Here is a 26,674-nt window from a genome sequence, read left to right as displayed (position 1 = left end):
CACACTATGTTTAGAAAACAATATCCTATTAAACATTACCTTTTTGGTGTTGCATATCTTCAGTACCTTTCCAGATATATCCCAAAACCAACATGGCATTTTTAAGGCTTCCTTTAAAAAAAAAAAAAAAAAAAAAAAAGAGTAGTTTTCTGTTAAAAAAAAAATGTAAGTTGGACTAAAAATGTACATTTCAAATTTTAAGACACAAAACCTTGGAATTTAATTTACGTTTTACTTTTTCAGAGACACCTAATTATATTTAATAAAAAGCTCTACAGGAAGACTGGAAACTCTTTAAAGTTAGACAAGTTGTGATCTACCCCTCTCTATAACATGTATTAATTGTGTGGACCTGAGAAAATAGCTTAACCTTTCTGCAAAAGGTGTTTAATATTTATACATTACCCCTTCACCAAAAGTTCTGTTACATAAGGTTGTGTGTGTGGAAGTATTTTGATAAAGCACTGGCCAAATGGGAAGCATCTGGATGGACAGAGGCATGATACTCTGTCACAAAACCATTCTCCTCCTCCAGTCATTCATTAACTTATTCAACAAAGTCACCAAAAGTCCCCTATGTCTGAGGCCTAGGCCAGGCCCTGGGAATAAAGGGGTGAACAAACACATGCAAATCCAACCCACAGGAGTTTATGGTCTAATGAGGAGATTAGTTACTAATTTGTAACTAAGTTAACTCAGCAGAAAATGAAAAACCTTCAGGCAGTAGAAAGCATGGTATTTAAGATGGACTAAACATTATTCTAGACCAGAAAGAGCTGGGAGGAATGTGGTAAATGATGTAGGCTAGAGAGGTGAGTGAAGCCAGATCATGCTCTATCTTGTATGTTACATTTAAATTTGTCTTTATTTTAAAAATTAATTTAAAAATCAGTTAAACCCATTGAAATCCTACAAATTTTTGTGTGATAAACCCACAAAAGATTGAGGTTCCCTAAAATCTCAGTAGGAAACAACCTTGACGGATCCCAAAGAACACACAAATTAAATTAGAGGATATAGCCACCTGGTAGGAGTAAGATTAGAGAGCAGCTCACTACAAACCACATGCTCTGTTTGGTGACTTGTGTCCTGACAATTACCAGTTGCTAGCAGCACCTTATTCTAAAGATGGGGAAGAGGAACACTTGTCTCTCCTTAATAAATTCCTGTAAAACAATTTACTATGTTCTTCACCCTATCAAACAGTTTATTGCTTATTTGCCAAAGTGACACAAATTCTACTTTTATAGAACTTAACCCCATAATGTTATTTTTATGATCAACTTTGTACATATAACTAATAGTATTATTTTAAACCAAACAATTAGTGAATAGCAGACAATGAAATGTGATTATTTATGCAGAACACATTTTTCATGCACCAACATGATTTCATCATATTTAAGGAAAGATACAGTCTTGAGTAAAACATCATGATTTGTCAATATTTGTAGAATGAGGAAGGAGTTCAGCATATCTTGTTGCAACAATATAAACTCATTTATAGAATGAAAAGCCAGAGTTCTTTAACAAGGGGTGGGAAGCTTAAACTATCATAAAAATAAACATTTGCTTTCGTTTCTTTGATCAAAAGTAAAAAATACTCAATGTTGTCCATTTCCCATGTTACCTTATGCATAAAGAAAAAGAGGAAGTAAAACCCAGGCTTGTGTGCTCTTGCAATAACCTGCTTCTCTTATGGGGCAGAGAGAAGTTTCCTTAATGACCCTATTAAAAATGTTGCCTTAATGACCCTATTAAAAATGTTTCCTTAATGATCCTATTCATGTGCCTCAGCCCTATGCTTCACTACATGAACTTCTGAGACACTTCAAGTGACACTGGAAAGTGAAGGGAAAACTTAAAGATCAATGTATTTCATAGTCTTAGAGATCATGAGAATAATCCAAAGGAAAGACACTTGCCTAACTGTGCTGTCATCATGACTCGGACAGAGTCACAGAAGTCGTCAATTACACGGATAAGCCTGAGAGTCGAAAGGTCAAGGAGCAGCATGTAGCCTCCCCCGGTTCCAATCCAGAGAGCCGTGTTCTTCTGCAGGCAGAGAGTTTTCACCCTCCCCGAGTAAGACATATTGTTTTTGGACTCCTTGTTCACTCTCACCATTTCCTCCCTAAAACCATAAAGAAAGTATGCATTAATGGTTTTTCAGTGATTAAGTGATACAACAGATAGGTCTATATAGATATATACAAATATGTAATATTTTAATTTATGAATACAGAACAGTAGACATTATATTTCATTAACATTATACACAACTAATTTTGCTTTACACTGAATACAACCAGGCCATATTTTTCTACTTGAAGGAAAAGTTATCCAACAGAACACAATTGCCTCTTAACTTCAAGAAATTTTGAACTCAATAAGATAAATACTTATAAATAAAAATCCAGTTACAAAAAGAATACATTTTTTCCCAATAAGAAAAAAACATTATTTTCAAAAGCTTTCCATGAAGTATAAAAGCCTCAAAGAAAAATAAAATTATAATCATTTACATGTAAAAGATATCAATACAAACCACTCCTTTTCCCCCTGAGCTAACGAATAAGTCATCACAAAAATGAGGTATCAGAAATAAAAGAGTCCTAATAATTTTGGAACATCAGGTGGTAAGAGATCCTTTATCAGGCAGAACTGTCAGCATTTCTGCACAAAAATCTCCTCCCAAACAGGGGAAAAGCTGTAAGATAAGAAGATCCTAGGAAAGAAAACTTTGAAGTATCCTTTTATGGGCATAGGGTCTAATCTAAATGTTCTTCAGAGTATAAAAATGTATTCAATAAAAATAAACCAAAAGTAGAAAGTGGCTACCAAATCAGGCTGGTGAGGGTCCTACTTCTTTGCAGTAGCAACAAAGGATGTGTTTGATGTCAAGTCTGAGGTTGTCTGGATGCGCTCCCTGTCTCAGACTGAGATCTGGCTCTCGGGCTCGGGTTTGGTCCTCCCTCTGTAGTTAGTGCATTGGTCAGTCCAGTGTGCCCTTCTCCCCCATATTTTTGTATTATTTTGTGACCTTTTACTTAAAAACACAGTATTTGGGGACCAATAGTCTAATTATAAGAAATATTAAATCTATAATTCTACTTAGTGTAGAGCCAGCAATGAATACAGTATGGTCATTTTTAATAATATACTATTTTTTCATTAGAGGGTATTGTCTAATACCTTGAAGAAACCATAAATATTATGCTATTTTTTTTCCCCCCAAAATGAAATTTGCTGGATTCTAAGACATGGTGCTGAGAAGCATGAACAATTTTATTTCTGGGTGTTTTGTTTTGTTTTTCCTTTTAACTTTCCATTTAGAGATAGAAAGGAAGAAAAGTAAGTCATACTTGCCCCATCTATAAAATTTGAAGTCTAAAGACAAGACAACTCTTACCGGCATAAAATAAAGAACCAATTATCTTGGACCTATGGTCACCAATAATATATTGTACACTTAAAATTTTGTTAAGAGGTGGATCTTGTGTACCTCCTGCAACAAAATAAAATTTAGGGAAAAAAATCCCAATGAATTTACTTTAAAAAGTGCGCACAGTCTATTAGTTCACAGAGTTTTTCCGTTTTCTTATCCCACACTTCCACAAACGGGCTGTTTTTCTTAGCAACGTAGAGAACTCTGTCCACCACCACTGCTATGATGTTGGAGTCACTGAGAGCTGCATAAGTAAACCTAGAGGGGGGAAAAAGAAGGTCACTACTATTCATTTTTCTTCTATTTTAACATGTAATGTGACCCTGAATGAGTTCTTTATGCACGTAAAATGTTAACAGCATTTTGAAAAAGAAACAGGCTAGTGTATTGGCAGGTTTTTTTGTTTTTGTTTTTTAACTTTTCTAATATGAACTAAATATATACCTTGCTAAGGTACTTATTTTTGGTCATTTTGTACTTTTCACTTGATAATAACATAAATTAAAGATCATAATTAATGTTTATTTCTGGTTTTAATTTTAATCTTATCTTGTTCTTTCTTTAATGTTTTTTTAATTTATTTCAGAGAAGAAGAAAGAGGGAAAGACAGGTAGAAACATCAATGATGAGAGAATCATTGACCATCTGCCTCTTGCACACCCACTACTGCGGATTGAGCCCATAACCCAGGTATGTGCCATGAACAGGAATCGAACTGTGACCTTCTGGTTCATAGATTGATGGTCAACCACTAAGCAACACCAGCCAGAGCTTATCTTATTCTTTATAGAATTTTATGCTGCCCAAATATCCAAAACATCATAGTTTCTAAAAGAAATATCATCATATATCAGTGACTTTATGATGTGGCAAGAAAATTCCATTGTCAAAAATTGTTAGCCATCTATACCTAGTTATAAAACGTTAAGATGTTAAAAAAAAAAAAAAACTTAATGGCAACATCTGCAAATATTAAAGTAAAAGGTACCTTTGCATCAACAAAGCCAGTCAAGTTATAAGGGGGGGGAAAATCCATATCTTTCCCCCTTTGAAAATAAAGAAGAATGACAAGTATTTTTAAAATATCAATTTTTCAACATATGACATTTGGCATTTTACATATTTTGCAAACAGATTGGCTAACATAGGCTCCATCTGTATTGGCAAACTTCTAGTTAGCCTTTGGGGCTTAACTTAAATGTCAGCTCCTAGGAAATTCTTCCCTGACCTATAAAAATAAATTAATCATTCTTTTTTCCATACTAGTATAGGCATAATATTATAGATCTTATCTATTTACTGGAGGCCCAGTGCACAAAATTTGTGCACAGGGCGGGGGCAGAGGGGGAGGATGTCCCTAAGCCTGGCCTGCACCCTCTCCAATCCAGGACCCTTTGGGGCAGAGGTCCTCAAACTTTTTAAAGTGGGGGCCAGATCACGGTCCCTCAGAGAGCTGGAGGGCCGGACTATATGAACTACTAATTCCTACTATAACACCTCGGCTGCGCTCACTGCCCAAAAAACCTGGCGGGCCGGATCAGACTCCTCTGCGGGCAGCATGTGGCCCGTGGGCCGTAGTTTGAAGACCCCTGCTTTGGGGGATGTCTGAATGCCAATTTAGACATCCTCCTTGCAATCCAGGACCACTGGCTTTTAACCACTCACCTGCCTGGTTGCCTAATACCCCTAACTGCCCTCCCCTGCCAGCCTGATCTTGCCCCCAACAGACCTCCCCTGCCAGCCTGTTCTTGCCCCCAACAACCCTCCCCTGCTAACCTGGTTGCCCCCTACAGACTTCCCCTGATGGCCTGATCTCACCCCCAGTGGCTCTCCCCTGCTGGTCTGGTCTCCCCCAAAGACCCTCCCCTGCCAGCTTGATCTCTTCCCCAACTGCACTCCCCTGCTGGCCTAATCTCGCCCCCAACTGCCCTCCCCTGTATACCAGTTTGCCCCTAACCATCTGCCAGCCTGATCTTGCTCTTAACTGCTCTCCCCTCCTGACCTGATTGCCCCTAACTGCCTCTGCCTCTGCCCCCACCACCATGGCTTTGTCCAGAAGGAAGACGGACATCTGGAAGATGGCTTGTCAACCTGGTCTAATTAGTATATTACCCTATTATTAGTATAGATATAAAAGCCTTAAGCAACTGGCCAGTAGCTATGATGTGCAATGACCATCAGGGGGCAGATGCTCCAACTGATAGCTATGACATGCACTGACCACCAGGGGGCAGACACTCAATGCAGGAGCTGCTGAGCTGTGGTGACTTGGCAGCTGTGATTCTCTGGTAACACACCTGGAACCAGAGTAAAAAGCCCGATTCCAAGGTGCGTCACCCAAGAACCACCCTCTCACAATCTGGGATCCCTCGGGAGATGTTGGAGAGCCAGTTTTGGCCTGATCTCCACAGGCCAGGCTGAGGGATCCCACTGGTGGATGAATCCGTGCACACACTGGGCCTCTAGTTAAATATAAAATTATATTTATTAGTGTGTCCCTGACACTAAATTGTATATGTAAATGCTTCAGGGCAAGGGCCATATCTTTTCTAGAAGCTTTTTCTGTAATGTTTTGTTTAGTCTTCCAAACATGCCTATAAGATAAAATACATTAGAGTCCTCAGGTAAGAGGGCACTGGAGATGTGAGAGGTTCTTGTCCAACTTCACATAACCAATACACGGCAAAGCCAATATCTGAACTATGATTGAAGCTCTTATCTACTGCTCTACACTGCTTCGCATTGAGAAATGTAATAAACAAGAACCAACTTCAATGATTCAGTTAAAACACAACTTTCAAATTGAAACAAGATTTATATTTTATTTTATTCTTGCTTGAAATTAGTATAACTCACTCTGCTGTAGAAGGGACTATCAAACCAATAGAGGACTTAATACCTGAGTGCCTATGTTTCTTACAATCAATACTTAATGAACATTATCCAAAACACAGGTAAGATCCATAGATTAAAAATAATTCCTTGCAAATTCTCTTTCTGATTTGATATAGAGATAGCAAAAGGTTAAACATTTAGATTGATAAATGGATTATCATAGGTTTCCATATTTATTCCAATTTTGAGTAAGCTGGGTGATTTTTTAATGTCCTGCTGCTTTCTTTAATTTTTCTGTTTTCTATAATAAATGTTTAATCTTATAACAGGAATATAAATTATGTATTTTAAAAGATTTTCATTTGGGATTATCAACAGCATTATTAACTTTATTATAAAGAATAACACAAATACAATGATAAATTAATTGCATATGCAGGAATAACTTACAGCTGGTTTGTCCGGGTCTCAATGAGTTTCTGAATGGTGAAATCATCAGAAAACGAGAAAAGTTTTGTGCCACATCCTCCCCACATAATGTTTTTTTCAGCTGAATTCACAGATTCACTCAGACACATGAGTGGAGTGCTGATATTTCCTATGTTGAGTATCTTCAAAGGAGCAGCTCCTTTATACTTTGCCACAAAGAGAAAACACATTCCATTCATTGGGTGTATGCAGAATGAAACACTGTACAATTGAAGCTTTCTAAAAACTATTTACCCATCTTATATGTTTACAGGCATTAAAGTAAAAATTCTGGATACATTTTTTAAAGGATTTATAAAAACAGGGTTCAATTTAATCAGAATTCAAAATATTATCCTATAACCAAGCTCTTCACTTCTCCATGCAAAAATTGTACTGGAAATAAACTACATATTTTACTCCGTTTCTGTCTCTCATTAGATGATAAGCTTTTTGATAACAAGAAGTATGAAAGGGTAGAATTCTGAATGAATAGTTGGAACCACAGATGAATAACTGCTTTATTGATAAGTGAGAATCTAGAGAACAAAAAGTTAAGTGATATCTTCAAAACTAAAGAAAAACTTGATGGCAAACCTGACTTAAAACTTGTTTCCTTTGTTTTTTCCACAATATATTTATAAGTAATTATCAATTTTGCTTAGATAAAAATAGAATTATTCATATTCCTACATTATATATCAGATCTCATTTATCATTTTTAGCCTTAGTTTTTTTCATATAAAGCATATACTCAATCGGCAAGTATTTATAGAGGATCTACAGTGTACAGTACCTTATGAAGCAATAAAAAGACAAAAAGCAGAATTTATGATCCTTGTTCTCAGGGAGTTTATAATCACTCTAGAAGGAGCTGGGGATGAGCATACATAAAACAAAGAACTTAAAATAGATTTTATGTAGATTGCATTCAACACTTACCTTAACACTATTATCTTCAAAAATTGCTAAGTTTCCATCAGCAGTTCCCACCAAAAGAAAATTTTTTTGCCTGCTAAAAGAAAAAAATGTCAAAATTGTTACAAAAAGAATACTTTCCTTGACTAAGGTGGCCTTAACCTTTTCCCTAGCTTGATTAAAATTTTAGACTATAGGCCCTTGATCCTTTTTCTTAGATCATTTACTTAAAAAAAAGCAAATCTTACAACTATAAATTCTTTCTCAGCCCAATTGAGTTGTAAGTCTTCTTCTAGCCTCTTGCCAGTTTTATAGGCCTTTCTCAAGAATCCTGGAACCCTCTCTTACAAATATATTCAAGAAAGAGTGGCCCATCTCCCAGTCTTGAGGGAGGGTCCCAGCCTAACTTCAATAAGGGCCAGTTTGCCAATACAGATGGCTCAGTCTCACTGACAACTTCCCTTCACCCCCAAGTTTTCCAGTATTTTCCCACTACTCATTCGAGTGGTTAAGAAAGGGGTCCTAATATGAGACGACAGGAGAAGATTTGACTTTGGGTGGTGGGCACAGGGTACTACATAGAGAGTTTGTAAATTAGTAGTCCACACATGTAACCAATATGTTCATGTAGACTAATGACACCCAATAAAATTTTAAATAATTAAAAAAAAACTCCCCTGCCTTTTATTTCAGCAGAGTTGAGTCCAGTCTCTCACCTCTACTGCAATAGTCTTCAATAAAGTCTTCTTTGCTTATTTAACTACATCTGATGAAATTTTTCTTTGACAATATCCAAACAATTACAACTTTAAAATTTCAAACACGGTTTACTTGAAATGTTCAGCTGCCAAACACTTGGGCTTCACATTTTTCTAATATTTATTTTCTAATATTTACTGACTTAACAAAGAGGAGTTTTGGGGTGCAATAATCCTAATGGCTTCTGGAAATCATCCCGCCACATATCATAGATTACAGCAACTAACCTGCTACACCTGAACCTATGCCACTTAGATAATTTTCTTTGAGATAAGATCACAACAACTGATCATGATTAAGTATTTTAACCTATTAACATCTTATGAATTCATTTATTGGATTTTTTTTTCAATTTGACAGCTAACTCATATGTTTTAGACTGACACGTAACAAGCAATTTATATATATAGTCAAAGAAAGAATGAACAAGAATCATCTTTGAAGAGGTCCTGCACAGGTAAGTTAGTGTGAGGAATGATAAAGAAATAGAGCCCCCTGACCAGTTTGGCTAGGTGGCTAGAGCGTCGTCCTGCAGACTGAAGGGTCCCAGGTTCAACTCCCAGTCAAGGGCACATCCCAGTGGGGGCTGTACAGGAAGCAGCTGATTGATGTTTCTCTCTCATTGATGTTTCTAATTCCTATCTCTCTCCCTTCCTCTTGTAAAAAAATCAGTAATTTTTTTTTTTAAAGAAAAGAAATGGAGCAACAGCTAAAATAAAACCAGGAACAAGGCTGGTGGCCTAAAGAAATAATTGGCCTTTTTTATAAATAACTCAGTTTGATCTGTATACAGAAAAATAAATACCTTTGTGGCTTCCCACAATTCCCTTTAACAATAGGAAAATGTTTACAACTGAGCAATCTTTGCTGATGCTATAATAATTATTTGCACACATTTAAGCCATCTAACAGATATGTAAATTTGATCAAATTCATGGTCAAATTCACTAGTGTACCTTTGACCCCAATGGTCAAATTCACTAGTGTACCTTTGTTTGGAATTGCAATGCAAGCAAGTAACAGAATCAGTCATCTTCTGAAGGGTATGCATCTTCTTCCCATCTTCAGTATTAATGACGAGGAGCTCGCCAGACTGTGTCCCAGACACAACCCAGCTTTCTTTTTCCATGGGCAGGTGCACCAGGGCGAGGCACAGTATTCTGCTGTTGGTAACTTCCTGTTATGAAGAAAAAAAAACACTCTAGAGAAACAGTCTAACTTACCTGACCAGAACTTATAGAAAATAAAAATGCCATCCACCTACTGAACTCTTTTCATTTCTTTCTTTTGCTTTTAAAAATAATACCAATTTTATTTAATCTTCAACAATAAATGAGATAACTGGCAAACAAGCTTTGCCTACCTAGAATGCATCTGAAACCAAAACTGAAAATTGAAAGTTACTTCTCACCATTGCACACTCCATCGAAGTAACAGGAGGAGATTTTTCATTTTTAAAAGTAATTTTAGGCACAACATGTATTTCAAGACAACAGTGAAAAATTGGGTTATTTATAAAATCCAAGAATTTCTTTTCTATATGCCAATACAAGAGCTCAGAGTTGCACCTCAGATCTGTCCTCAGCTACTGAAAGCTGAGGCGGTTATACCACCTCCCAGAAATGGTTGGGAAGTTACACCACAATCTTCTCCTTAGGAAGATTGTAGCCAATGACTGGTGGGTATGTGGGAATAAAGACTGGCCCCCATGCCTCTTGGGCAGATAAATCTGTGCTCTTTTTCATGCTCCAGAATTTCTTATAAAGTCTGAGGTTATACTTCCTCAGAAAATACATTTTGTTAAGATTTCCCTCTGCTCTTTCCGGCTTCCTGTATTTCTTAAAAGTTTCTCTGTCTTCACCTGGCCAGTGTTGCTCAGTGGTTGAGCATCAACCTATAAACCAGGAGATCATGGATCAATTCCTAATCAGGGTACAGCATGGCTGGCAGAATCTATCCCCAGTAGAGGTCATGCAGGAGGCAGCCAATCGATGATTCTCATCATTGATGTTTCTATCTCTCACTTTCCCTCTCTCTGAAATCAATAAAAACATATTTTTTAAAATTTCTCCTTACATCACTCATACAAGATTTTCTGCCTCAGTCTCCGTTTTTAGAGACTCTAGCCTACAACACACATATACTGTAATTTTAAAACCAAACACATACTATTTAATTTCATATGCATGCTCTTGTTCTAACAGGAAGCCAATTTAACAATACTCCTAAACTTGCTCTTACTTCATTTCTTCCAAAGTAACTTTTTAACTAGTACATGATTTAAGGTTATCTAACCACCATGCAGTACACCGGAATTAATAAAAACTAATATTGAATATAAACTGTAATTGAAAAATAAAATAAAAAGTTATAATCTGCAAAAATAAGTTTTCTATAGCATCTCTAACTTAGAGTATTTGTATTTACCTGTGAAGTCAGTCTTTCAGTAGTTAGGTCAAGAAAGGAGAGCTGGCCTCTGTCCCTGAGCCCGCAGCCCAGCCAGACGCTGGCATTCTTGCAGCTCTGATTTGCAGCCACCATGCACTCCGCAGCGAAGTTTTTGGGGATGGATATGTGTCTCATCAGACAGATCAACTCTGCCGAGTTCAAAATGTCAAAGACCTGAGCAAGTTTAAAAATAACAGAACACACATCAAGTTAACGCGGGTCCTTTGCACATAATGTAGAGTAAATGTTACAGCTCTATCAAGAAAAACCTCAGCCTGTTAGCTAACCTGTGACCCACCCAGAGCAACAAGACTAATAGTGCAAACCCATAGATGAAATTACATTAATATAAGACATATTTTTAAACTGGGCATGACATAAACTCTTTTTTGCATATGTGGTATATTTCGTAACTTGAAAAGAAAAGCTGGAAAGTGGCGGTGACGGAAATTAAGCAGGGCCACTCAATTTTCCGCAGCAGCACATTACGTTCAGAAGTTATTTAGGAAGATGAATACTTGGGCCAATTGAAGAGGAAAAAAAAATTGATTTTTGGTAACAAAGCTCACAAATCATGTCTAGATTCTGTTTTTATGTTTTTCCCTCAAGCATAAAGAACTAGACAGCGGAGAGTCTCTGTAAGGAAACAGAACCAGCAGTCACAGATTAGAATTGGAGCCACTTGCCTGCCCCTCATGAGACCCCAAGAAAGCTCCTTATTATCTCAGTACCTCATCTGACAAGGGTGATGAGTTTACCCATTGTGTTCAGTATACATTGCTATTAAAAAATTACATATGTCAAAGTTTTTTTTATTATGTCATGTATTAAAAAATTTCAATATGAAAACAGGTAAAGTATAATTAAAAATAGAAGGAATAAAAAGTAAAACAACAATTAAGCTATGAAAACTTTGCTCTGATATTGTCTGTGTGATTAAGACCAGTGGTAACCACAATTAGAAAACCATTAGTGTTAGCAGCTAAAATGATTATTAAAAGTTTGATAAGGTCAGGTAGATGTGTCCAGCTACTTTTACGTAGAAAATTTAAAGTCGAACAAAAATTTTTCAACAAATTATTATACAAAATCGAGGTTCACAACACAAAGACAGCTCTAATTTTGATCTATTAAACTCTGTTTTGGCTTAAAACATGTAAGAGTTCTGTTTCCAATACTATGTTAGAAGAGGTTATTTGAAAACCTTCCAGCTAAAAATGACTAAGATGCTTAAAAAGTTGTTGTGTTTTTTTTTAATCTCTTAAAATCATTAAAGATCTGACAACACTATAAGAAATCACCAGGCGAAAATCATAGAAAGACAGAAGAGAGATCAGATAAACACTAAAGTCATTTTTCCCTGAAGGCCTTTGTCTACTGAAGGCCAATTTCGTGTGGTTTTGGATACTCATGGCACCAGTAGGAAAGAAGTTTAAATCTGGGGCCTACCCAATAAAGGCAGTCCAGTAAAGGCCCTGGTTCCCATAAAGCTAGGATCTAAAGGGCTGAATATTCAGAGTACAGTAAATGAAAACCCAAAATAAAGTCACCCTATATCCCACTTTCACTAGCACAAGGAAAGTTGCCTTAAGACTTTATAGACAAAGAGGAAGAGGACAAAAGAACCCTAAGAAATTGTTATTCACAAGCATGCTGTCAAGATTTACAAACTTGAGTCTCATCACATGGGTGGTTTAAAAAAAAAAAAATCTCAAGCTTGGAATTGAGTTTAAAGCAATTTTCAGCAAGGAAATCCAGAAAAAAATGTCCGTGACCTATATGAAGAATTATAAAACTTTATTGAAAGCCACTTAAAAAGACTTAAGAAGACCTAGAGAGATAACCCACATTCAAGAAGGGAAAGATTTAATACCAGAAGGATATAATCCTCCCCAAATTGTCTACAGACCCAATGAAAGTGTAATCCCAAGCACAATAGAGTTTTTCATAAATGGTGACAAAGTTACTTTAAAATTTACATGAAAAAAATAAACACCAGAATCACTAACATATTTCTCAAGGAGGAAATTAAGTGGGGAAAGGAGGCTACTGTAAAGCTACGAGAGGCCCAGTGCATGAAAATCGTGCACTGGAGGGCAAAGGGGGTCCCTCAGCCCAGCCTGCACCCTTTCGCAGTCTGGTAGCCCTCAGGGGATGTCCAACTGCTGCGGAGACAGGAGAGACTCCCGCCACTGCCTCTGTGCTCACCAGCCATGAGCCTGGCTTCTGGCTGAGCGGTTCTCCTCCTATGGGAATGCACTGACCACCAGGAGGCAGCTCCTGCATTGAGCATCTTCCCTCTGGTGGTCAGTGCATGCCACAGTGATCGTTCAGTCGATTTGCATATTAGCCTTTTATTATATAGGATAGAAATTAAAGCAGGATAGTACTGAAGGAAGAATAGATAAGTTGGCCAATGGAAGAAAATGTGTATGTCAATATATGCATGCATCTTTGACAAATTACAGGGTGAACATGGGGGGGGGGAAATCAATGGGGAAAAAGAAACAAACTATTCAATAAATGAAGCTCGAAAACTAGTTATCTATCCATAAGGAAAAAAGGGAAATTGAATCTAATTAAAAAAAAAAAAAAAAAAAAAAAAAGGTCAATTCTAATGGACTCAGAACTTATACGTCAAAATCAAATTTCTAACTTTAAAAAAAAAAACATTAGGCAGATATTTTAGGATTCTAGAAGAGACAAGTACTTCTTAAAATAAGGCCCCAAAAATAATAACCATAAAAAGAAGTGTTAAATTTATGTATATTAAAATTAAGAAATTCTTCTCATCAAAAGGTACCCTGTAAGAAAATAAAAAGAAATCAAAATTGGGAAAAGGAATTTGCAACATATAAAATGAACAAATAATTAGTATACACTATATAAAGAATCTCTTTTTTCTTATTTCATTTATATGAAAATATCCCTGAAAAAAATATGGGCAAAAGAACAGGCATTTCCCAGAAGAGGAAACATATATGACCAATGAACATATAAAGAGATGCTCATATTTATTAGTAATTAGAAAATGTAACTCAATATACAAGACTGAACTTATTTGGAAAAATTAAGAAGTCAGATAATACCAAAATTTACAGGGGGAAAAACTCTATTGTGCTTGGGATTACACTTTCATTGGGTCTGTAGACAATTTGGGAAGGATTATATCCTTCTGGTATTAAATCTTTCCCTTCTTGAATGTGGGTTATCTCTCTAGGTCTTCTTAAGTCTTTTTAAGTGGCTTTCAATAAAGTTTTATAATTCTTCATATAGGTCATGGACAATTTTTTCTGGATTTCCTTGCTGAAAATTGCTTTAAACTCAATTCCAAGCTTGAGATTTTTTTTTTTTTTTTTTTTTTTTAAACCACCCATGTGATGAGACTCAAGTCTATCCTAATATAAGTGTTAAGATGTTAAACTTCTTCAGAAAACAATGTGGGATTACTTGAATCCAAGATGGCTGCACAAGTAAACACCTAGCCACAGCTGCACACAACTAAATACAACTAAAATATAAATACAACTAAAATATAAAATGGACATTACCCAGAACTACAGGAAAGTCTACTGACTGGAAATTCTACAACGAGAAGGAAAGAGAAAACCAGAAGGAAGAGCAGAGGAGCTGTAAAAGCCTAAGGTACGGAGATTCGTGGCACGAGCAGAGAGGACAGAGCAGCTGAGTGCCTGGCTGGCGTTCCCTAACAGGAAGGAGATAAAAGCTCCGGACTGTGCTGAACTCCAGACCCGACAGCGCTGAACCCCAGTTCTAGGCCAGACCCTGAAGACCCAGGCTCAAACAGAGGGAGCCTGGGCTGTGAGGTGGAATCCCAGGAGAGCGGCGAAAGGCAGAGCCCCCGGAGGCGCGCACATTGCGCGCAGAGAAGGGACTGTTGTTTGTGCTGTGGGATTGTCCTGGCGGGAAGGAGACATAAGCTCCAGACTGCTTTGAACACCACCTCCAACTCCACTTCCAACTGAACTAAACCCCAGTTCTGGGCTCATTGGGGGAGAGACTAGACTGTTTGGTAGCAGGTGAAAATTGAGGGCACCTTTCCCTCAGAAGTGCTTAGAACAAGTACTGAAGGACCCTAAGGAATACTGAGACTCAGGAGCCGCATAGGGCATGGCTGATGGAAGCCAAGGCTGTAGGCTCCACCTTGAAACTACATCCAAGCAGAACACAAAGACTTTTAAGGCTACCAACTCAGGGAAGCTGCAAAAATGCAGAGACAAGGAAATAGATCACAAACGAAAGAAATGGAGGACAAAAAGCCACTGGATATAGAGTTCAAAACCACGCTTATAAGGTTTTTCAAGAATTTCCTAGAAAAGGTGGATAAGACCTATGAGGATATGAAAAGGGATCAACAAAAAATAATAAGGAATCAACAAGAAATAAAGAATACATTGTCTGAAATAAAAATATTATACAGAATCCTAAAAACAAAATGGAAGATCGCAAGAATCAAGTCAAAGATTTGGAACATAAAGAGCCAGAAGACACTCCTCCGCAGAAGCAAGAAAGCAAGAGAATCCAGAAAGTTGAAGACAATGTAAGAAACCTCTGGGACAATTTCAAGCGAACCAACATCAGAATTATAGGGGTCCCAGAAGATGAGAGAGAGCAAGATATCGAAAACATACTGAAAGAAATAGTGACAGAAAACTTCTCCCACCTGGGGAAAGAATTAAGACTTACAAGTCCAGGAAGCTCACAGAACTCCAAACAAAAGGAATCCAAAGAAGACCACACCAAGACAAATCATAATTAAAATTCCAAGAGCAAAAGACAAAGAGAGAATATTTAAAGCAGCAAGAGAAAAGCAGGTAGTTACCTATAAAGGTGCTCCTATATGATTGTCAGCTGATTTCTCAACAGAAACCATGCAGGCCAGACGGGAATGGCAAGAAATATTCAAGGTGATGAATAGTAAGAACCTACAGCTAAAGATAATCTATCCAGCAAAGCTATCACTCAGAATCGAAGGCCAGATAAAGAGCTTCACTAATAAAAAAAAGCTAAAGGAGTTCACCACCACCAAACCAGAATTATATGAATTGCTGAAGGGGGTTCTTTCGGAAGAGAAAGTAAATAAAGATAAAAATTATGAACAACAAATACGTAACTATCAACAAGTGAATCTAAAAACCAAGGAAATTAAAAAAAAAAATCTGATGAACAATATTAACTGTTGAATATAATAGAATCAGAGGTATGGAAAGGGAGTGAACTGATGATTCTTGGGGAAAAGGGGAGAGGGGGATGTGGGAAGAGACTGAACATAAACTGTGCACCTATGGATGAGGACAATGGGGGGTGGGGAAAGGGCAGAGGGTGGGGTGGGAACATGGTGGAGGAGAGCAACGGAGGGGGGGAAAGAGGAACATTTGTAATAATATGAACAATAAAGATTTATTTAAAAAAATATTGATATTCACATATTCCATGATTTTGAAATCCAACTCCCATACCAGGATTTGAATAGGATTATATATAACATATATAATAATTTTATATATTATAAAATGATATATAAAAAATAGTATCATTTCGTATATGATAATTATATGAAAGCAATTATCATATAATCTGCATTATTTATAATAGCAAAATAAAAAACTAAGAACAATACCAATGTCCATGGACATGATCATGAGTAAATACATTATTTATTTATGTTTATGCATTCAAACAGTGTAATGGAATAGCAGTAAAAATAATTAAGAGTTATGTTCAACAACCTGAAGGAAGCTGAAAAACCTCAAAATATTGCGTAGTTATGATTACATTTATTTTTGTTGTTTATCCTCACATGAGGATATTTTTTCACTGATTTTTAGAGAGACTGGGAAAAGGGGAGGGAGGAAGAGAGAAAGAGAGAGAGGGAGAGGGAGAGGGAGAGAGAGAGAGAGAGAGAGAGAGAGAGAGAGAGAGAGAGAGAGATCTATGTGAATGAGACACATTGATTGGTTGCCTTCTGCACATCCTGACCAGGGCCAGAAATCAAGACTGCAACTGAGATACGTGCCCTTGACCAGAATTAAACCCATGACCCTTCTGTCCATGGGCCAGTGCTCTCACCACTGAATAACCGGCTAGGGCATGATTAGATTTTAAATAATCTGTACATACAGAAAACTAAACTGAATGGCAACATTGTAAAGAAAAGAAAAGCAAGGATTGCACAAAAGCTGGCAAAGTGCAAGGATTAAGGGAAAGGAGAGCGATGCAATCAGGAAAGAAGAGGCACCAGGGGACTTCTGAGGTGGTAATGCTCTTTTATTGTGTGTCTGGGGTGGCGTGGTGGCAGAGACACGAGTTTGCCTTATAACTTTTCTGAAATGTGTATATGCTTATTTATATGTGTGAGTGTATGTATGTGAAGATTTTATATATGTGTGCATGTATATATGTATTTGATGTTCTGTTAAAATATTGATAAGTTTTGATCACAATAATACCTGGGCAGATGTAGGCCTTTCTTGAGGATTTTCTCTTAAACACCTTTTAATTAACTTCTCAACCATAGGCCACGGGGCACAACCATATTCTTTAACTGGATCTAAAACATTCAAAAACATGCTAGGACATTAGACAAATCAGAACATTTATTTTATTTCCACTCAGTGTACATAAAAGACCCAGATATTGTAAAAACAGTGACTTCTATAATCCTATATTAATTATTAATCTACTTATCACAAAAGCTAATTTTGTTAACATTATCTCTACTTAAGACACATTAAAAAAAGATTTATAGATTTTTTATGGTAAGAAAAGACACTAAAAACCAATTGAATAAAATACTATATTTTCATTTTACAGCTGCATTTCAAATAGACTGAAAACACTTTTGTTCATATAATAATTAAACTCCTATGGGAGTACTTTTTATTTGAACATTAATCCTCATGTCCCCACAGTCTGTGCACATTTGCTTTTTGTTAGAGAGATGCCCCTCTTCTGGTTGAAGTAAAACAGAAACCTGGAAACTTTGACTGGAAAGCTAACTGATAAATAAGGGACATGACCCAGGTTGTGTCAAAAGTTTATCCAAATGAGAATAAATTTCCTTTTGCTGGAAATCTTGAAAGACCCCAAAAGGAGAAAGCTAAAACAATATCCCTATAAGTGGCATATAGTGTACTCTTAAAAATAAATGACAGGGAAAGCAGAAAATAGGGGAAACAACTAAATATATTTAAAAGAGTACTTTGTCCTGGGAGCTGAAGTAATACTCAAAGAATGGATGAAAAAAGTTCTAGAATTTCTTACAAGCATGAACAATCATTCAAAATGAGACTTGAACTAATTAAATACCCATTTACTAATCCTTACAAACATTTACTACTAAAAATTATAAATAATTCAAACTTCCATTCTTGCATATACATTATTTCACTCCAAGAAAATGAAAACACTCCAGGCAAATGGGCACATGATAACTTTTTATGGGAACAGAAGTCACAACAGCTGAAGTGTTAATAGCACAATCCTGTTCTGAGTATTTTTCTAAATATAAAGCAATATTGACTTGGGATTTATAAAAAAGCTTAGCCCAGCCAGTACTGCTCAGTGGTTGAGCATCTAACCATGAACCAGGAGGTCATCGTTCTATTCCTGGGCAGGACATGTGCCAGGATTGTGAGTTCAATACCCAGTAGGGGACATGCAGGAGGCAGCAGAGCAGTGATTCTCTCTCATCATTGATGTTTCTATCCCCCCCCCTCACCTTTCCTCTCTTTAAAATTAATAAAAATATTTAAAAAATAAATTAAAAAGCCTAAAACTGCTACCATACTCATGTGATTTTTATTTGTGTCACAGATTTAAGAATATTCATGCACTAAACATTATCATCTGTGAAATGAATTAGTTACACAACTACAATTAAATAGCTTTTTTAAATGGTATTCTTTTTAAACCCATTGAAGATAAATAAAACTTACCTGGTAATTTGCCTTGTATTGCCAATTCATCAAACTCATTTGGAAACTTCAAACCCTCTGCTATCCTACCTCCAATTGTCAAAATGTCATACAGTAGTAAACCAAATGAATAAACATCAGCCTGTTGGTTATAAATTACATTTCCTCTAGCAACTTCAGGTGCACGAAAGCCTGGAAATAAACAGATACATTAATAAATATGCCCGAACCAGAGCTCATACACCTAAGGAGACATATAATTAGGCATCTATGCTAATGAAGAGTCTGGGAGATGAGTTCTAAACTAGGCCATGTCAACTCTATAAGGAAACACCTTGATCAAGCAATTAACAGTCCTGTCCCAGGTCATTTCACCCCAAGGTCGATCTTGAAGAATAATAACGGTAAGCGTTCAGTAAAGGATTATTAAATAATGTTTCAAAATTAAGGAAATGAAACTTAATAGAAAAAAATCTCTATTATTTTCCTCATTCCTAATAATAACTATTCTCAAGGAAGTCTTTTATGAGACTGACGCGCTACCTACTGCGCTAACGAGGCACCTACAAGGAAGTCTTTTAAATAGAGAAAGGGGCAGGAGGGAGATTTCTAGACTTCAAGTCATATTAACTTGGCTAAAATTCTAATGCCTTCATTATTTTGAGAATGTGTGACTGTTCCCTCTACCCAATAGAAAAATAAAAATGAAACTATCTCTAAAACAAAGTCCCTCTCAGGAACTTCTGACACGTGGCCAGATTGAGAACCCCTGCTCCACACCTACTGAGGTAGCACATGAAGGATACCACCCCGTGAATACTTTTTCTAAAGCTCTACATGCTATCTAATATTGAGCCGAAATTGAAAAACACTGAACTAAATAACCTTTCATCTTCCATCTTTCACTTAACCCATACCAAATTTCCTGAAGGCATCTGAATAAGTCATTTCATTCCTTTGTACTTTTTTGCCTGGAATGTCTCCTCCGATCTTTTTTTTTTTTTTCCTTCTTCCTTTTTTTCCAAGCCTTCAACTTTATTTTTGAGATATAAACTCAGAATCACCTTCCCTAGAAGGAAGTCCTGACAACTTATAGCTCATGGACTCACTTGCTCCCTAAACTATCACCAGACCTTGAACTAGATCTCCTACGACACTGACACATGCTTTATGATTATTTGCTTCCAGTCTTATTTCTCCTGGCGGAATGTATGCTTCTAAATGGCAACATTTACACTTATTCATGCACGTTCCAAAATTCACCACTAGAGTAACTGTTAACATACTTGGGGCAACCGCAATATGCCAAACCTCATTCCATTATATGCATTATTTCCTTTTTACCCTCAATGACCCCTGGAGATAGGCATGCTTTTCCTCATCACAATTTATAGCAATGAAAACTGAGCCCCCGAGAGTGAATCTTGATGAACCCCAAACAGCTATTAAGTAATAGCACCAGTTTGGTAGTTGGTAAACTGAAAATAAATCATTGCCAAATTCACGAATAAATAAATAAATAAATAATAAATAAGAATCATTTTCCCTTGGAGAATTATAATAATTATGTTGAAATAATTGGTCAAATATGATTCATTGTCTAAAAACTGTTTTTAAAGAAATAATATTTCAGATAAGCCTGATTTAACAAATGTAATGAGAAAACAGTCATAGATCAAAATTATAAGCTATTTATAAGCTATGTCTTATCTTACTTATATTACAAAGTGCACAGAAACATATATTTTCTTTCTTTTTCCCTTTCAGAGAAGTATGAGTAGGACACGTTACAAAATCTCTATTAGATGATAGTGAGTAGCCAGAGACTAACATTTTTATTTACCCAAAGACTATTGTATTTCTATGGATGAGTTGAAGCCATCAGTCAGCAATGTTCTCAGTCAACAGTACAACTATCATAGGACCCAGAACTGTCACCCCCAACAGGATATAACATATCCATTTGTCTGAGTTAAGGTTAAAGGTCTCCAAGTTACTTCAGGTTGAAAAAATCCATTCCATATTTGTCTTTAAAAATGAGGACACAGTGCACTGTGGTCCCTGCCAGTTCCTGAGCTGTTTCAGAGTTATGAAAAAGGGTTTGGGAACCTGAATGTTGCTTGCCTCAGTTTTAGGTAGAGGTCAACAGTACCCAGGTGAAAACTTCTGCTGATCCTTTTTACAAACATCTCCGGAAAATGGAAATGTTGTAAAAGTCCAACTTTTAAAATAGAACTTGACAAAAAATATTCTCTCTTTTTGTTTTGTTTTCTTTCCCCTGGAAAGTTATATCAGTTAATTTTTTTGGCCTACAGAATACAACGATCAAAATTACGATGTACTGCTCACAGTTCTTCACACAGTAAGCCTAGTATCTGCACTCAATGAGTTAGGCTTCAGGGTTCTCTTCATGCTCCTAACCTCACAACTGAAGACACCGCTGTCATCTAGAGGGAACTGTCAAGGAAACGGTATGCCCTACCTGGTGTGCCCTCTGATGTTTTGATGCCCATTCTGCAGCAGTACTGAGCAATCCCGTAGTCAGCAATCTTGGCGATGATGGCGGCATTGGGATACAGGGTGAAGAGCAGCACATTGTGGGGCTTCAAATCCCGGTATATGATCATGGCCGAGTGGAGGTACCTGCCAGAGAAAGGCACGGGCCATCGTATTAAAATGTGATTGTATCCTTATAAATTTTGTCAGGTTTCCCTTAAGTACGTATGTTCATTGTGCAAAGCATTAAAAATTCTGTGCTAAGTTTGACCTTCAAAGTTAAAAGATAATGTAGAAGGAAGTCCAATACTATAAAGTAAACTTATTCCTTAAAAACACACACAATAATATCAAACCATGTCAATCCTTATTAGTGATTTATACTTAAGGCACAACCACTTGAAACAAATTACCAGTTTCATATACCTTAATAATTACTTAAAAGGAATGCTCAATTCCTCCAGTGATCACATGAGTATTTTTATTAGTTTAAAATGAAAATATGTTTAATAAGAGCTGATGGGATAGTGTTGTAATCCCCATTTACTTAATAGTTTTGCTTTTCTTAAAACCATATAGAAGTTTATCTCAGATTTTTACATTATCTTTATTCTATTTCTCTTTTTATATTTGTTTTTACTGACTAAAGTGCTTCCTAATTTTTGGAAAATATTTTCTGTTTTTCAATAGTAACAATCAAAATAAAAACACTTCTCTAGCTTTTAATATTGTATCCTTTTGACATAACTTACTTTAAACCCAATTCAATTATAAATTAAGGTTGACAAATAACATTTTGGGTAATACTTAGAATACATAAAACACTTTCCTGGGAAAAGTAATACTGGGTGATGTTTAAATCTTTCCTTTTAGACTAATCCATAAGCGACTAGAGCTGGATACTGATGATAAAGTTAATAAAACTAGTTAATATAAAAAATAAAATGTTTTTTGTTGTTTTTATTTTATTTTTTCCAGCACTGCAGCCATTGTGGAAAGCATTATGGATTTAGCTCAAAAAAATTAAAAGTTGAACTGCTTTATGGCCCAGCAATTCCATTTCTGGGAATTTACCTGAAGAAACCCAAAACATTAATTTGAAAGGATATACACTGATCTCTGAAAACATAATAATCTGGCCACTCAATATATATATATATATATATTAGAGGCCCAGTGAATTCGTGCATGGGTGGGGTCTGGGCAGCCTGGCCAGGGGGAGGGGACATGGGTGGATAGCCTGCTTGCCTGCTGGTCGAACTCCTGGTTGAGGGAACAATTTGCATATTAGCCTTTTATTATAAAGGATATGCACTGAGTAGCCAGATTCTTATGTGTTCAGAGATCATCATAATCTGGCCACTCAGTATATGTACTCCTCTGTTTATTGCAGCAATATTTGTAAAAGACTAAAATAAAGCTTTAATCTCAACCAGGTCTTGTCTATTCTGGAAACATGGCCTGGGGGCTACTACTGTGCTCCAGCTACTACAGTAAGTCAATCATTGTCCCTCCTCATACATTCACAAAATTCACACTTTCTCCAACTCTGCCTTCTACCGACACTGCAAGAACAATTTTTCACAGTTCTTAATAGAGATAAATATAAACCCTTTGTTTGTTTGTGGTTTTTGGTTTGGGATCACATTATATCAGCAAATATTTACTCCATTATCTAGTACCAATCACAGGCAAAGGGACCCGGAGGAGCAGAGAGGAAGCAATACCCTGAAGTTTCCATTGCATGATGGCCCAGGTGTACGCATCATTTAATCACATCAACTAATGCTGTTACAGATTCCCTTCCAGGATGTAGTTGGGACAGTTGACATTAGGCCTATTCATTTCGGTATATGAATTTTTTGGCTGAAAAATAAGATAAATGTACTAATGAAATTGACCTTCACAATAAGGAATGGACTTGAAAGAAAAATTTACTAAGGGCTTAATAAAAGGCCATGAGTCACTCTTGCCCTGCTGAAGAGAAAGCTGGGAGATTAAGAAGAAAAAAGTTAACGCCAAGTAATGCATAAAGAACAGCCAAATCCTTCATAATGCATGCCTCTTACAGAATATTTATAGACTCCAGACTCTCAGAATTCTTCACAGAGGTTAAAAAAATAGTTAAACTTAATTTGGAATAATGTCACTGGGAGGAAAAGATTATCTGGGTTATTTAAAATGTTCAATTATAGAATTTAATCTTTAAAAGTACAGTTTTAATCACTTTTAATAGACTAGCAAAATAATTTTGAAATCTTAACAAGTGCAGATCTTGCCTTTCTAAATATATTTCAGCCACAATGTATGCATTGTGACAATAAGCATTACTAATTTTTTATTTATTTTAAAAACTAGTCTCAACACAGTCCTTCCTTAACCATGACTATCACCAGTGTATTCTTGGGGGGGGGGGGGTTTAACAATTTAGAGGGAGAAATGGGGGCTCTAACAAGGTTGCAGAAATGTGGTGAGCACAACGCTAGGGAAGCCAGAGGGACAAAAGCATAGAGATAAGATAGCAAAGCAGACTCTCCCATTACCTGTCAATTTTTCAATTGATAAGAGCAATATCATTTCTACTTTTCCCTCTTCGGCACCCAACACCAAGTCTTGCGTGGAGTGGACTCCAGAAACATGTTACAGAGGCCAACCACTCATGGTACTACTGAGCTTCCTTGTGGAGATGATATGTGTGCGAATTCTAGAGGAAAATGAGTTCTCTGGGCAGACAACTTTGTGGGGAAAGAGGAATGGCAAATGCAAAGATAGACGTGGATGTCACTGAAATGTCGAGACCTTCAGCGTGGCTAGAATGTAGAGTCGGGGCAGCGGAGAGGCAGGAGGCCAGGGAGGCAGGCCCAGAGCATACAGAAAGAGTTTTGATACTCCATCAAGGAATTGGGATATACTTTGTAGGTAGCCTGGGACAACCAGGAAATTTCAGGCATGGTTAGATTTTTCTTTTAGAGGAAATATTCTGATAATTTCCTGGAGGCACTACACCAAGGCAGCAGCACGAGCATAAAAATAAATGGGATAAAAAGATAATGTCAAATAGTATAAAATCTGGTGGACAAATGGATACTTATTTTTGGATGAGGGGGTTGTTCTGGATATGACCACAAAGATTTTTGTTGTCAAGTAGGAGATACAAGAGAAAAAGCAGATTGATAGGGAGCAGAGGTAATAGAGAAAGTAAAGGCAATTTTGAATGCACTGAAACATGGGCATGTATGGGAAGTATAGGTGACTCTGTTTTCATTGGTAGCTGAGAATTAAGATGAAGAGCTCAAAGGAGCAGACTGGATTAAAGATGTAAGTTAAGAGTTGAAGGCAAAACTGTGGAACAAAAATATATGTAATGTGAAGAAGTTCTTGTATGTCACTCAAATCAGCTCCACCATTGAAGGACTCCAGAGGAGTGTGGTTTCACTGCCTCTTTCTACCTCTGTAGTTAGACTCTGTACTAAAATATACAGAGTGTCCCAAAAATATATGCACACTTTAACAGCTGATGGCTGTTAAATGAAAATGAAATGTCTTAATAAACACTGTCTTTAAAATTATTTAAAGTGTATATATGCATTTTTAGGGATACCCTGTATTTGGGAAGACAAACATTAATGCTGAGTTTTATTAGTGCTGGTAGAAGATTGATAGCTACTGAAATCTACTACCCTCTTGGGCACAAGATCCAGAATGCTATCTTGACATGCTGAGAACAAAACAAGCAAATTAGAGGGAAATATGCTAAAATTTCACTTACTTCATCAGAAACTACTGGACTTGTTTTCTAAAGGAAGGTCTCAGAGAACCCCAATAAGTTAATTTAGAGACAAGGTCTTTCAAACAGTGGTGAACAATAAAAATAATTATTCCCCATGTTATAAAGCAGCACTTCGGGGAGTACATAGAAGAATTAGGGTAATACTAGGATGTGGAGTTAGTTCAATCAAGCAATGTGATGGAGGCAGCTCTAAAACACAGGCAGCCTACTTGCACTTTATCTGGATTAATTTAACACAAGGGTCCCCCTGGTGTTCAAAAGCAGGTATATCAACCCAAAACCAAATCTGCATTCCTGTTTCATTTACTGACTCTATGTTTTAGTGGTTTCTGGACTCTTTCAGAAAGAGAAATCTACTTGTTTTATGCACTTATTATATTCCCTGTATGTTACTAAGAGTTACATCCTCTTGACTGGTTTGGTTTGGTTTGGTTTGGTTTGGTTTGGTTGTGAGCCGTGTTTATTGGTTTTCCTCAGTGTCCTTTCCTTTCCATTTACATTTCTGGATCCTGCCCAAAAGCAATAGACACACTCTTTCAGAAGGGAAGTAAATGTGCATCCACTGCGTGGCAACTATAGCCAGGCACTGTTTCTATCTCTCCCTCCCTCATTCCTTCCACCCTTTCCCCCCAATGCCAAGACATATTACAGAGGCCCCACTGCTCCAGGTGCTGGGGATGCAGCAGTGAACAAAATGCAAAGTCCCTGTGATTGTGACTCTTAGGCTCTAGTTGCAAAGACAGACAATAAACAATTTAAAAAATAAAAACAAAGAATACCAGTCTGAAATGAGTGGTACAGGTACTAGAGAGACATGGGATTCAGGGAATCCCGTCTATGAAGAGAACTGAGTGAAATGAGAAGCGAGCCAATAGGATATCTGGAGTCGGAGATTGCTGGTGGAGAGACGAGCTGGTCTAAAACCTCTGGCATATTCGAGTCACCTCAGGGAGTTGAAGGATGAGCACAGTGACCAGAAAGTGAGGTAGAAGAGGGTTGAAAATAATAATCAATAAAAAATATATTAAAAATAAAAATCACAGATATAAAGTGTGTGGAGCAGTGATTTATCCCAGTGCCCCCCCCTTTTTTTCCTGTATATGTTTTTATTGATTTCAGAGAGAGGAAAGAAAGGAGGGAAAGACAGAAACATCAATGATGAGAGAGAATCATTTATTGATTCCCTCCTGCATACCCCCCACTGGGGATTGAGCCTGTAACCCAGGCATGTGCCCTGAAGGGGAATCAAACTGTGACCTTCTGGTTCATGGACTGTCGCTCAACCACTAAGCCATACTTGCCAGTTCTTTTAACTCCAAAGACCACAGCCTCTGTACTCTGCTGAGCTACCCCCCCACGGCTGTCTACCTCTGACTGCAGGGTTAGGTGTGCCTCAGAGACACAACATATTATGATCCAGAACAACCCAGGTCACTCTAGTCCCTTTCAGAAATATGAGCTCATCTTTGCATATTGCAATCATCCATGATAACTGACGCTCTCCCTGATACTTGGAATGCTCACCTTTCATTTTTTAGAGGAAGTAGGTCAGTATAAGAGCATGGGCCCTGGAAC

The 26,674-nt window shown here is 37.0% G+C and overlaps 1 protein-coding gene across 9 annotated transcripts in view; it reads right to left on the bottom strand.

The window, feature by feature from the left end:
* LRRK2 (leucine rich repeat kinase 2) overlaps positions 1 to 26,674 on the bottom strand; it is a 128,722-nt gene that overhangs the window by 2,393 nt on the left and 99,655 nt on the right. For 5 of the 9 annotated variants that reach the window (XM_036456290.2, XM_045587915.1, XM_045587916.1 and 2 more), the window contains 10 exons: positions 21,296 to 21,456; positions 18,835 to 19,005; positions 17,347 to 17,447; positions 10,856 to 11,050; positions 9,418 to 9,605; positions 7,694 to 7,766; positions 6,734 to 6,918; positions 3,554 to 3,706; positions 1,926 to 2,134; positions 40 to 111 (listed from right to left, as the gene is read on the bottom strand). In XM_036456290.2, coding sequence (XP_036312183.1) covers positions 40 to 111; positions 1,926 to 2,134; positions 3,554 to 3,706; positions 6,734 to 6,918; positions 7,694 to 7,766; positions 9,418 to 9,605; positions 10,856 to 11,050; positions 17,347 to 17,447; positions 18,835 to 19,005; positions 21,296 to 21,456 — 1,508 coding nt within the window. Of the gene's footprint in view, positions 1 to 39; positions 112 to 1,921; positions 2,135 to 3,553; positions 3,707 to 6,269; positions 6,585 to 6,733; positions 6,919 to 7,693; positions 7,767 to 9,417; positions 9,606 to 10,855; positions 11,051 to 17,346; positions 17,448 to 18,834; positions 19,006 to 21,295; positions 21,457 to 26,674 lie in introns of those variants that run through there. The other 4 variants (XM_036456291.2, XM_045587914.1, XM_045587919.1 and 1 more) reach the window with 4 other exon arrangements.

Source organism: Pipistrellus kuhlii, unplaced genomic scaffold, assembly GCF_014108245.1.
Source record: "Pipistrellus kuhlii isolate mPipKuh1 unplaced genomic scaffold, mPipKuh1.p scaffold_m20_p_3, whole genome shotgun sequence".
Classification (NCBI taxonomy): domain Eukaryota; kingdom Metazoa; phylum Chordata; class Mammalia; order Chiroptera; family Vespertilionidae; genus Pipistrellus; species Pipistrellus kuhlii.
The sequence above is the reverse complement of the archived record's forward strand: the minus strand, read 5'-3'. Positions and strand labels throughout refer to the sequence as shown.